The 13,253-nt window shown below is 38.2% G+C and overlaps 1 protein-coding gene across 2 annotated transcripts in view; it reads right to left on the reverse strand.

Annotated features, from left to right (window-relative positions):
* LOC102985122 (flavin-containing monooxygenase 5) overlaps positions 1 to 13,253 on the reverse strand; it is a 74,704-nt gene that overhangs the window by 17,906 nt on the left and 43,545 nt on the right. For both annotated transcript variants that reach the window (XM_055084365.1, XM_055084366.1), the window contains exons 4-7: positions 8,487 to 8,675; positions 6,372 to 6,534; positions 4,450 to 4,592; positions 1,364 to 1,563 (exon numbers count right to left, since the gene is read on the reverse strand). In XM_055084365.1, the coding sequence (XP_054940340.1) occupies positions 1,364 to 1,563; positions 4,450 to 4,592; positions 6,372 to 6,534; positions 8,487 to 8,675 (695 nt within the window). The remainder of the gene's footprint in view (positions 1 to 1,363; positions 1,564 to 4,449; positions 4,593 to 6,371; positions 6,535 to 8,486; positions 8,676 to 13,253) is intronic.

Below are 13,253 nucleotides of genomic sequence, written 5' to 3' on the forward strand. Positions count from 1 at the left end.
CCTTTTTCTTAGGCAATATATGCTAAAGAATGTAGGGTAAAATGTCTTACTGACTGCAGCTTACTCTCCAATGGTTCAGAAAATAAAATGTATGAATACATGTATGTATATAGGGATGCCATATGTGTACGGATCTGTCTATCTCCAGAGAGAGGGAGAGAGAGAAAGCAAATATAGTAAACTGTGAATAATAGGTATATCTAAGTGAAGGGTATATGGGTGCTTATTGTACTTACTATTTTATAGCAAGTAAACCTAAAAATTGGACTCCCTGTTGGCGCAGTGGTTAAGAATCCACCTGCCAATACAGGGGACATGGGTTCGAGTCCAGGCCCAGATCCCATATGCTGCGGAGCAACTAAGCACGTGCACCACAACTACTGAGCCTGCGCTCTGGAGCCCATGAGCCACAACTGCTGAGCCTGCATGCCACAACTACTGAAGCCTGAGCACCTAGAGCCCATGCTCCGCAACAAGAGAAGCCACCGCAGTAAGCCCAAGTACCATAACAAAGAGAAGCACCTGTTCACCACAGGTAGGGAAAGCCCACGTGTAGCAACAAAGACCCAATGCAACCAAAAATAAATAAATAAATATGAAAAATAAAAGTCGGAAGGGAAAACAGCATTTAAAATAAGCCTTTGGAAATGCTATCACAGTCTACCTTGTAGGCTGTGTGAGGACTCCTATCCTTTATACTCTCATAGGACTCCATGCATTTCTTTATCATATTCTACTGTCTGTCTTCTTGTTAGAGTATTAAAGGAAATATCCATTTCTCCAGTCTGTCATTTATTACTTGTGTGATCTTGGGCAAATTAGGTTCTCTAAGTGTCCATTTTTATATTTGCAAAATGGAGATCAAAATAGTACCAACCTGTAGGGCTGTTGTGAGGATTAAATGAGATAACGCATGTAACATTTAGCACCGTGCTTGTCTTATATTAAGTCCTCAGAAAGGTAGGGTGTTGTTGTTACTATTAGTATTACTATTAGGTCTTTAGTCTCAGTATTCTCATGCCCGTATAATGCTTGGCTCCTAACAGATGCTCAGTTGTTTGTTGGATGAATGAATGAATGATGCATTGCCTGCTACTACCATTTTGTTGTTGCTATTGGGCATCATGTAAAAAGAACTGGTACCTCGGGGAATGATAAAATGGTTAATGCCAAGGAGAATTATAGCCTGAAAATTACAGACCAGTAGATCTTGGACTTCTGTGGGGGAAAGGTAAAAATCTAATCTCAGATTCTGTGGATTTGCTTAAAGTACAGATAGAGATAGCTATACTATTAGCCTGTGTGAACAGTCCTTATTCTTTGCCTTGGCTGTTACTGCCCACCTCCCAGCCTGGGAACATACCTGTGTTTAGGCTTCAGGCCAAATATTTCATGATCAAACCTTTGGTTCATCTTATTTTCCAAAAATATATTTGCTAATGATTGACCACAAATCTTCTTTATATAATATTTAAATCGAGAAGAGAATAACACATCAATAGGATATCCATAATCTCCAACACGATTGAAGATCCAAGCCCCTCTTCTGGTGCTGAGGAAAACCTGAGGCATGGGGAAAAAATGTTTGTTTTTGCCATTCACTGACTCATTTCTCTGAAGGAATGGGAACACATTTTCTTCAAGCTGAACTTCAAACTCATTAGTCTGGCTTTTTATTCCCTGCCAATATATATATTTTGAAATTTCCTGCCATTTTCTTCTCAAACACTAAGCTTACAATTAAATTGGTGTAGTCGGGCTTCCCTCGTGGCACAGTGGTTGAGAGTCCGCCTGCCGATGCAGGGGACACGGGTTCATGCCCTGGTGCGGGAAGATCCCACATGCCGCGGAGCGGCTGGGCCCGTGAGCCATGGCCGCTGAGCCTGCGCGTCCCTGGCTGATAATTTTCTCTCCATCTTCTGAACTTCTCTAGCACTTGTCACCTGTCCAACTCATTTAAAATCGTGGTACAGTAGAGCTGAAAGCAACTGGACATCATTTAATCCAAAACCTTCAGTCTTTATTTTGCCTTTGACATTGTTTACATTATTACAAAAAACTTACTTATATTGATATTTAACATTATATATTCTTATTTTTTATCTTTCCAAATGTGTTTTCTCCAAGGTGGGAGGTAGAGCACATACATCCTTTAGTCCCCAACCTATCATCAGCATCACTTCCTTTTATTGAGAATTGTAACCTGTCAGTCACTGTACTAGGTCCTTTATCTACATTTTTATTTAATCAGTACAACAACCTCTTGAGGTAGGTATTGTTATGTCCTTTTTATGGATGAGAAGCATGGAGAGGATGAATAACTTGCCTGAGGTCACATAGCTACTAAGTGGTAGAGCTGAATTTCCGACCTAAGTCTGACTGACTCCAAAGCCTGTGCTTAAGTAATGTTTCATCAATTCTTTAAGGGAAAAACTGAAGACTGCAAGTAGCATAACAGCGAGCTGGTCCGTCTTTCTGTTATCTGCTGGCTAAAGTCCACTTTCAGAGCTGATAAAAGTTTGGTATTCAACTACCTGGCGAAAGCATCACTTTCTCTATATTATAAAACTCTCTGGAGATAGTTTCCCGGGTTGTAAGCTATATAAGTACATTGTTTTATGGTGTTTTGTCTAACACTTCATGTTAAAAGGTGACCTGTCTATAGAGGGATAATCATGTACTTCATACATATATTCTCACCGATGGTGACCATAACCACTATCATAACTAAGCACTTTTACATGTCACAATTGAAAGAGCCTGCGTGGTCTTAGAAATCAAATGGTTTTGTGTGCAGAGTGTATAACTTTTAAAGTGTAGGTTATGAGTAATGTAAATGCCCAGAGTTTCAGTTAAAAAGTTCTCTATGTATAAAATAGTGACAAAAATACATATGTCACAAAACTTTCTCAGACACAACCACCTTACCTCCATCCGCTCTTGCTGCATTGTACTATGGCAATTTACAATTCCTCAGTGCTTGTAAGGCCCAGCTCCTCTATAACTGACCATTTAACAAGGCAATGGCATTAAAGAAAGCTCATGCCTTCAGTCCCCACCACATACCTTGTACATTCTTTTATCATAGCATCCATACCCTTTATTGTTTACATACCTACTTCCTAATAAATGCTTGTTGAATTCATTCACTGAGTAATATATGAAATCAGTTTTGTGGGGATGGATGGGGATAGACCTGAGAAGTGTTATTGAATGGAGTTTGTGGGTAAAGTTCATTTAACAAAGTTGTGGCATTAAACTTCTATTTTAAAAAATAATTTAAAAACAATTTGTGGAGAAGCACAGCTTAATTAAAGTTACTGAAGAACAACCAGGCATTTACCTATTGCCAACAAAATTATGATTCAATAAAGACATGAATAACAAAATATATTAATGATGTCTTTTTCTAGGAATTTATAATGAAGATACTTTTTTCCCATTTCAAAAGCTATGATACAGGGCTTCCCTGGTAGCCCAGTGTTTAAGAATCTACCTGCCAATGCAGGGGACATGGGTTAAAGCCCTGGTCCGGGAAGATCCCACATGTCACGGACCAACTAAGCTCGTGGGCCACAACTACTGAGCCCACGTGCCACAACTACTGAAGCCCAGGCGCCTAGAGCCCGTGCTCCGCACAAGAGAAGACACCGAAATGAGGAGCCTGTGCACTGCAACGAAGAGTAGACCCCGCTCACCGCAACTAGAGAGAAAGCCCGTGCGCAGCAACAAAGACCCAATGCAGCCAAAATAAATAAATACTAAAATAAATAAATTTATTTTAAAAGAAAGCTATGATACAAAAAACAAAACAAGCAAACCAAAAAAGTCAAGGACATAGAAATTGTTTTAGAGTAAATGTTATTCTGTGTTACCTAATTGTATGCAAAGGCTGGGGAGAGCTGCTTGCATGTGCTACAATGTGGATGCTTTTCATACTGATATCCATGTTGTCTTCAGAAGGATTAGACTGCTTCTGTTTTCCATTTGGGGAGTGAAGAAGAGTGAAGAGGAAAATTCCCCCAACATCTTATGAGTGAAAAGCTTTCAATGACTGAGTACACTTTCCTTCAGATAAGAGCATAGCACTTCTGCTGGCCAACAGGTGATCCATACTCTGAATGCTGCATGCTAACAAGCTCTCCCAGCAATCACCTGGTCTTCTTAAAAGCCAGAGGCACACTCTGAAGAGACAGCTGAGTGAGATTATGAGCACAGTTTGTGGTCATGGCCAAATTCCTTAGTGTGAGGCCAAATGAATGATGGGAATCTAACTTGTAACCTTGGCTCCATCACATCATCAATCAAAATGTTGCCAACTGAGGCAGTGAAACCAAGCCCCACATTTGCCATTGGCACTGATGGGCTGTGTGCAGGTATCCATACACTCTGTTGGGTCCACCTGCAGCTTCCTTGGTGAAGCAAAGTAAATAATTTACTAATTCAAACCTGCTTGGCTGTGTGGCTAATTTCCACAGCCAGATCGCTTCCAGAATTCCCAATGCCAATTATAATGACTCTCTTTCCAGTGAAACTCTCTGGATTCTTATAATCTCGACTATGGATGTACTGTCCTTTGAACTTCTCAATTCCTGCAAGAGAAGGGAAAATAATTACTGGGTGATGGTTTATCTGATATCATTTGTTAAATCATTCATTTTTTTTGCAGTGTGTAGGGTTTATGCATATATTCTCTGTATGTTCTCCTTTTACTCAGGTGCATTCTTGCCTTTCTGAATACTTTTGCCTGTTTTTTTTCCCCATAGACTCAGAGTGGAACCTTGTGATTTCCTTATTATAAATAGTGTGCTGAACTCAGGATCTGTTAGTATTTTAGACCTGTGGACTCACAAATCCAAACTGCTTCCAAAAACCTCCATTCTCTTTTGTCTTTTCATCCTCTTTATTTTTTTTTTAATTGAAGTGTAGTTGACTTATAATATTATATCAGTTTCTGATGTACAACATAGTAACTTAATATTTATATAGATTATGCAACATACAAAGTTATTACGATATTACAGTCTTTTGATTATATTCCTTGTGCTGTATATTACAACCCTGTGACTGATTTATTTTATAACTGGTAGCTTGTATCTCTTAATCCCCTTCACCTATTTTGCCCATCCCCCACCCCCTCTTTTCATCTTCTGTAAATACCTACTTCCATTCCAATTGGAATATATATGTTCTTATATACTCTAAACTATACATAGAGTGCTTTTTTCCTCTCAGAATGAAAATCCAGGCCAAAGACTGTAATTAAACTCTTTCTTTAAGCTTTATTTTCTTCCTTAGAAACTCAATATTTCTGTTTATTTCCTCAATTGCTAAAAAGCCCTCATTCAGGTTAAAGAAGATGTGGTAAATATATACAATGGAATATTACTCAGCCATAAAAATGAATGAAATAATGTCATTTGCAGCAACATGGATGGACCTAGAGATTGTCATACTGAGTGAAGTAAGTCAGAGAAAGACAAATATCATATGTTATCGCTTATATGTGGAATCTATAAAAAACATGGTACAAATGAACTTATTTATTTATTTATTTTGTGGTACGCGGGCCTCTCACTGTTGTGGCCTCTCCCGTTGCGGAGCACAGGCTCCAGACGCGCAGGCTCAGCGGCCATGGCTCACGGGCCCAGCCACTCCGCGGCATGTGGGATCTTCCCGGACTGGGGCACGAACCCGCGTCCCCTGCATCTGCAGGCAGATTCTCAACCACTGCGCCACCAGGGAAGCCCCAAATGAACTTATTTAAAAAACAGAAATAGACTCACAGATGTAGAAAACAAACTTATGGTTACCAGGTGGGAAAGGTGTGGGGGAGGGATTAACTGGTAGACTGGGATTGACATATACACACTACTATATATAAAATTGGTAACTGATAAGTACCTACTGTATAGCACAGGGAACTCTTCTCAGTACTCTGTAATGACCTATATGAGAAGAGAATCTAAAAAAGAGTGGATATATTTATATAAATAACTGATTCACTTTGCTGTACAGCAGAAACTAACATAACATTATAAATCAACTATACTCCAATAAAAATTTAAAAAGAAAAAATCCCTCATTCACTCTAATGCAGATCAACTTTTATCCATAAAAAAAACTAAAATTATTGTGAAACTAAATATAGAGCCTTCTAATTTTCCTCTAGTCCCCCAAATTACTGTTATCTCTACCTCCTAAATAGCGTTAATACAAGTTACCCCATCACCTTTCAGGAGAATATGCAGAATTAGGATAAGCCTTATTTCATCCCAAGGTAGGAATCACTCAGACCACAATCCTCCCATTCTTTAGGGATCAGGTCACAGGCATAGTTCAAGTGTCTTCCTTCCTGGTAGGCTACTTACCAGGGAAGCTTTCCAAGGGTAAGTGAGCATTGGTGTGATGGCCGCTGCAAACCATAACTCCATCAAAGACATTCACCTCCTTTTTCCCTTCAGATTCCGTGAGCACCTCCCATTGACCTGAAGTGGAGAAATCAGGCTGCTTCTTCACACTGCACACGGTGGTCTAAAAAGAAAAGGGATAGCCACAGGGGACTATAACCACAGCCTATATAGTGGACATCTTCCCTGACAGGACTCTCCTTGCAGAGGGTTACACAAACGGCTGATACCACATAACAGGCCTCATGCAGGGATATTTGATTTTCATAATCCACAAATCAGAACTTTTTGTTTGGGGCTGTGGTCAGAGTGAGAAAACTTTCATGAGGCAAACTAAATAAAACAGAGTTGGCAGACTAATGTTGCACTCTCCTCTGCTTCTAAAAAATTGCAAATTACTAGTTCTCTTGGACCATACCCTAAGGTAATGTGATACTTGAATAAAGTTTGGGCTTCTCTTGTGCTTCTGAGACACTCCATGCACTAAATGCCTATTCCTCCCCATAACCCCAGACATGCCCCCAGGTCTCATATCCTGAGACCCTCTGATGCCTTCTTACCTCAAGTCCTGTTCTCACTGTCTGGCCTTAAACTTGTGACTGAGCTAGAGGGCTCCCTTTCCTAATAGAGTAGAAAAACATCTCAGTGGCTCATCTTTTACGTAAATCAACCTCTCTTTGACTCCCATAAATGCCCATTTTACAAGTAACTATAAAGAAAGGAGGTGTGAGGTGGGATAGTCAGTGGCACAATTTTTAGCTTTAAAAAATAATAATAAATATGGGTTACTCTACCCAGGTTAAGGAAACATTAAGAATGTGTTCCTATGTGCTTCTGGGTTTATGAGCATAATGTCTTGGTTGACTAATAGAGATACCTCTCTTGTATACCCGAGCCATCCTATACTATTTATTGTTCTTCTCTATCATGTTCTTACTTTTACACAGGCTGGTGCTTCTGCCTGGATCATCCTTTTATTCTTTCTTCATTTGGAGATACTCACCCTTCAACATTTAGCTTGGTATTATCTCCTCTAAGAAAACTTCCCTGGTGCCTGATGCCTCATGCCCTGATGGGTTAAGTGTCCCTCCTCTGAGCTGCAGTGAATAGATTTCAGTGGCATTTATCACTCTGTAACTCTTTATTTTTAATAATTATGTTTACAATTAAATTTCATTTTTCTATCTCCTTAACTAGACTGTGAAATCACTAATTTTTTTGTTTTTGTGTCTTCACTGCTTAGTATGGTAACAAACCTGTTCAATAAGTGTTTAAAGAAGTGAAGAGAAGCACCACTAGGCTGTAAATGACTGACTTTGGAAGTCGTCACTGGATATTGCCATTTTAATTTTGTTGTTAAAGAGAAAGAGTCGTGATTTAGTAGAATGATCAGAAGGTAGAAGACTCGGGCTTTTTGCCAGCTGTCAGAAATATTGATTCTTTTATGGTCATGGTTTAGAATGATAGGAATATCACAGAAGACTTTACAGCAGGAAGGAACCAATGAGGTGATCTAGTACAATCATCTTGTTTTACAAATAAACTTAAGACACATCGGTGTTGAGGAACGGACTTGTCTGAAGTCACAAGTTGATTTGTGGTAGAGCAAAGACTAAAACTCAAGTTTTTGCTTCCCAATTCAGTGTTCCTCCCTCTACACCAGAGTTAACTTATTTGCTTCCTCATAACTTTTCAATACCTACTTCACTGGGTTGTTGTGATCACATAAATAATGCACTGGAAAGCACTTCAGAAAGTACAAAAGGGCTAAGCAGTAAGTTGTGGAAACAGAAGGTTTTAAAGTTCCCATACCTGTCAGTTCCCCTCATTGTTTATTGTAATCAAATGATATAGAATGAAGGCAATGAAATGAAGGTGGCTTCCTGGATCTGCAGTCAAATACATAGAAGAGGGACCTTTCCATGAATATTTTGAGACACAGAAGACACAGAGTGGAGTCTGGATAGGATAGATACATGAGCATATCAAACCAATCTAAGCACTGGTAAATAAGACCAGTTATTCATTTACTTGACAACCAACTCTGAACACAGAGATACCCACAAAATTCCCTACCTTAAATCGAATGTACTTTAGAAGGTCAAATTCTTTGGCATACATCCTGAAATACTCCAGGACCTGGGAGTTGTGCATGAAGTTAGGATAGTGATCTGGGATGGGATAGTCACTGAAGCACATCATCTCCTTAGAAGTGTTGATGATCACTGACTTGTAAATACTGGCCCTTCCTTCTTCAGGTTCTTCCTGCAGTAAATAAAAAGCATTCATAGCAACTTGAGAATTAAGGTCATGGTTTATAAACAGCCAACAAACATTTGAAAATGTTTTCTGAAAGAAATGCCAATTAAAAAAAGTCCCCTCCCCACAACCCTTCACATCTCCCAGTATTTGTGCCCTCGTGCAGTCTCTTCCCCTTGAATCTAAGTTGTCTTTATGACTTGCTTTTGAGCAACAGCATGCAGTTGGGATGATACTGAATGGCTTTCAAGACTAAGTGATAAGTAGTCTTACAGTTTCTGCCTGAGTCTCTTAGAAAGCTTGCTCTGGTGGAAGTCAGCAGCTACGTAAGAAGTCCTGCTACCCTGAGACCGCCATCCTGTGAGGAAGCCCGAGCTAGCCACATGAAGAGCATGTTTGGACTAGAGAGATGTGCAGCCAGCTCCCAGAAGTTCTAGTTATCCCAGCTGATGTTCTAAATATGTGAGCAGAGAGGTCATAGCACACGTCCAGTCCCAGCTGTCACCTGATTGCCATGACATAAGACTCCAAGTGAGAACTGCCCATCTGAGTAATAGTCTTTTAAATAGTATATATATTTCAAAGCCTTGGGAAGTTTCAAGAGTTTTATACACTTACCACATTGTTCTCCAGGAAACACTGTACTAACTTACATTCTGTCCACTATGTGTTCCCATTTTACCTCGTTTTTACTAAATTAAAAGACAATTACTCAGTGTTAGCAAAAATGAGGTGAAATGAGATCTCAGTACAATGTTTTCTGGACAGCAATGTGGCAAGAATATGAAACCCTTGCAACTTAGCCTTTTAAAGAAAGATTCAGCATTGTAGACAAAGATTTATGTCAAAGGATGTTAATGATAGCATTATTTATAACATAAAAATGAAATAAGCTAAATGCCTGAAATATTGTGATTTATAAGAAATATATATTTGGTTATCCAGATGGTCAAAAAATATTTCTCATATATGGTCTTTCTCCACAGTTCCTGGCTCAGAGCTCCCAATACTCTCCTAATTTCCTAACTGTTGAGAGTGATACAAAGTGTCTTTTGTTATGTTAATATGGTGACCTTTAGAAAGCAACTAAGGATGTGGGCTGGTTACCAATGGAGCAAACCCTGTGAGTAGAGGGTTATAACTTTCAGTTGCCTATCCCCTGACCTCTGGGGAGGCGACAGGGGCTGGAAATTGAATCAGTAGCCAATGCTCAATGATTTAATCAATCATCCCTATTTCATAAAGCCTCCATAAAAACCCAAAAGAGTGGGGTTCAGGGAGCTCCCAGGATGGAGAACCGAAGATACTAGGGGAGAGCGGTGTGCCTGGAGAGGGCATGGAAGCTCAGTGTCCTTTTCCCTATGTATCTCTTTCATTTGCCTGTTCCTAAATTATATTCTTTTATAAACCAGTTACCTAGTGAGTAAATAGCTTTCCTGTATTCTGGAGCTGCTCTAGCAAATTAATCAAAACCAATGGGGGAGGGGTTCATGGGAATTTCTGATTTATAGTCAGTTGGTCAGAAGTATAGGTAATAACCTGGACTTGAGAATGGCAACTGAAGTCTAAATCCAAGGAGGGGGTCTTTGGAACCTCCATTCTGTAGCTGGTTGTTCAGAAGCCCAGGTAATAACCAGGGCTTATGACTGGTGTCTGAAGTGGGGTTGAGGGTGCAGTCTTGTAGGACTGAACCCTCAATCTGTGGAATCTGACACTGTCTCTGGGTAGATAGGGATCAGAATTGAGTTGAATTCTTGGACATCCTGCTAGTGTTTGAGAATTGTTTGCTGGTGTCTGGGGACCATCCGCCACTCACATACACACACTGGAATTGGTCTCAGAACCATTTAATGCCCAACAAAATTCACTGCAATTTTGAGAACCACTGCTCCAGATCCTTGCTATCTAAAGTAGGATCTGTGGACTAGCAGCAGGGGCATCACTTGGGAGATTGGTAGAAATGCAGAATCTCAGGCCCCACCCCAGTCCTACTGAATTGGAACCTGTCTTTTAACAAAACCCTCAAGAGTTTCAGACGACTCTGAAAGCAGAGAAGCATTGCTGTAGCTGACATTAAACCCCAGTTCACTGTTCTTTCCCCATCAAGGTTATCTTCTTTGCTTCCTCAAAACTTCTAATAACTACCTCATGGCGGTGTTGTAGTGATCACATAAAATAAAGCCATAGCTACCCAGATTGTTATATTACCTTCTCACTGAGATATCACAAATGATGACTTTTCAACTCTACTAGAATTTTTAAAAATTGTTTTGATTATGGAAAATTACCTTAACCAATTTGGACCCCCTCTTCTCTTTTTATTCCAGAAAAAGATATTTGGATGTTACTGAACATTAAATGGCCACAAAGGAGAGTGTTCATTGGTTTTGCCCACATTAGAGATGATTTTCCTCCCATTTTTAGAGAAGAATTTTTCAGTTTCAGAATCCTGAATAGATCATTCCCATTTCTCTGCCCCATACTTCAAGATCTCATTCTCTTTGGCTGCTAATAATGTTTCCACAAGTATCTTCTAATCTATCCCACCTATTTCAACCAAAGTGTTCTTTCTAGGGTATGTTTGTATCTCTGCCCTAATTAAAATTCTGGATGCTGCCCCATTTTCTCTAGTTTATATTTTTCAGCTTAGGATTCAAAGACCTCCATAACGTCTTGGATTCTATTCTTTATCTCCCCAACTAGACTGTAAGCCCCTTGACTTGTATTCATGATCTTTCCCACAGCATATAAAATTATAAATAGCACTTAGTAGATATTTAATAGGTGTACATTGAATTATACTGAGAAAGGTACATATACAAAAAGGAAATAAATTTCACAAAATGCATAACAAACTAATGAAATACATCAAAATTCATTGCAAAAACAGTTGAATAAGATATTTTTTTCTTATTCACAAAAATTCGCTGTAAGGAAAATTGCAAAATAATATAAAATCAAATGCACAGATATATTCATTTTATAGTATTTAAAATAACTATTAATTAGAAACCACTTAAAATTCCTCCATCCCCCAATAGGAAAAGGGTTTAGTAAATTATGGTATTTCAATATAATGCAGAATTTACATTTCACACCACTCCTTAAGTATCCTGCTAAACTCAAAGCAGATCCTGTCACCCCACTGCTTAATGGCTTCAACTGATTCCATTTGGAAAACCAAATTTCTTATTTTGAAACTCAGCATATTTCACAATCTATCCCAATCTATCTTTTTATCTTCATTTAGTGCTCTCCTCAGTTAATTTCAAGCTTCTGAGTCATTAAATTGTTGTTGAAACATTCCAGACTCTTTCACAACTTTAAACTTTTGTAACAGTATAGTACTGCTTCTTCATTTGGAAAATTCCTATCTATAATTCAAGAGTCACATCAAATGTCATTTCTTTGGTGAAGTATTTCTTGTTCTCTCCACTGAGTTAAATGCCCCATTCAACCTCTAAGCTGCCAAAACTCTGCTCAGATTGCCATCAAGGCAAATTAGAACACACAATATTCTGCATTTGTTTCTATGACTGTGAGGTACCCGAAAGTAGGATTTGTGTCTTATTTTTTGCATCTCTGTCATCAAAACAGTACCTCATATATAGTGGATGCTTAATAAATGCTTTGAAATGAATTAATGAGTGAATAATAGAGGTTGAATTTGGAGATACTTAAAACTATGATTTTGAAATCTGCATAGGAACACTGAAAATGGCCTATGATATAACTTTAAGTGGAGAAAGTAACATTACAAAATTAAGGTCACATTCTAATCACCAAATGTATAATATTATGTATGCCTAGGGCAATTGTATACCTATGTCTACCCATGTTTATATAATTATACATTGTATAATCTCTCCCCTGTTATACGAGTATATTTTATTTATTTTAAATCAATAAAACTTCAAAGTAGGAAAAACAAATTGATTTATTAAGGAGGTAGGATTTTTTCTTTTATTTTTGTAGAAATGTTGTTTATACTACATCTTCATGTTTAAAACCTTCAGCAAACTAGGAATAGAGGGAAACATCTTCAATTTAATAAAGAACATCTACAAAATACCTGCAGCTAACAGCATACTTAATAGTGAGAAAATGGACAATTTCCCCCCCATAAAATTGAGAACAAGGCAAGGATATCCTCTCTTACAACTTCTATTCAACACTGCACTAGAAATCCTAACTAATGTAATAAGAAATGGAAATAAAAGTATACAGATTGGGAAGGAATAATAAAATGATTTTTATTCACAGATGATATGACTGTCTAGGTAGAAAATCTCAAAGATTAAAAAAAAAAAATTCCTGGAACTAACAAGCAATTATAGCAGGGTTGCAAGATACAAGGTTAATATACAAAAGTCAATTACTTTCCTATATACCAGAAATGAAAAATTGGACTTTGAAATTAAAAAAACAGTACCATTTATAATAATACTCCCCCAAAATTAAGTGCTTAGGTAAAAATCTAACAAAATATGTATGAGACTTATATGCAGATACCATAAAACACAGAAGAAGAAAATCAAAGATATAAATAAATGGAAAGATATGCTGTGCTCATAGATTGGAAGA

The sequence above is a fragment of the Physeter macrocephalus genome, chromosome 4 (assembly GCF_002837175.3).
Source record: "Physeter macrocephalus isolate SW-GA chromosome 4, ASM283717v5, whole genome shotgun sequence".
Lineage (NCBI taxonomy): Eukaryota > Metazoa > Chordata > Mammalia > Artiodactyla > Physeteridae > Physeter > Physeter macrocephalus.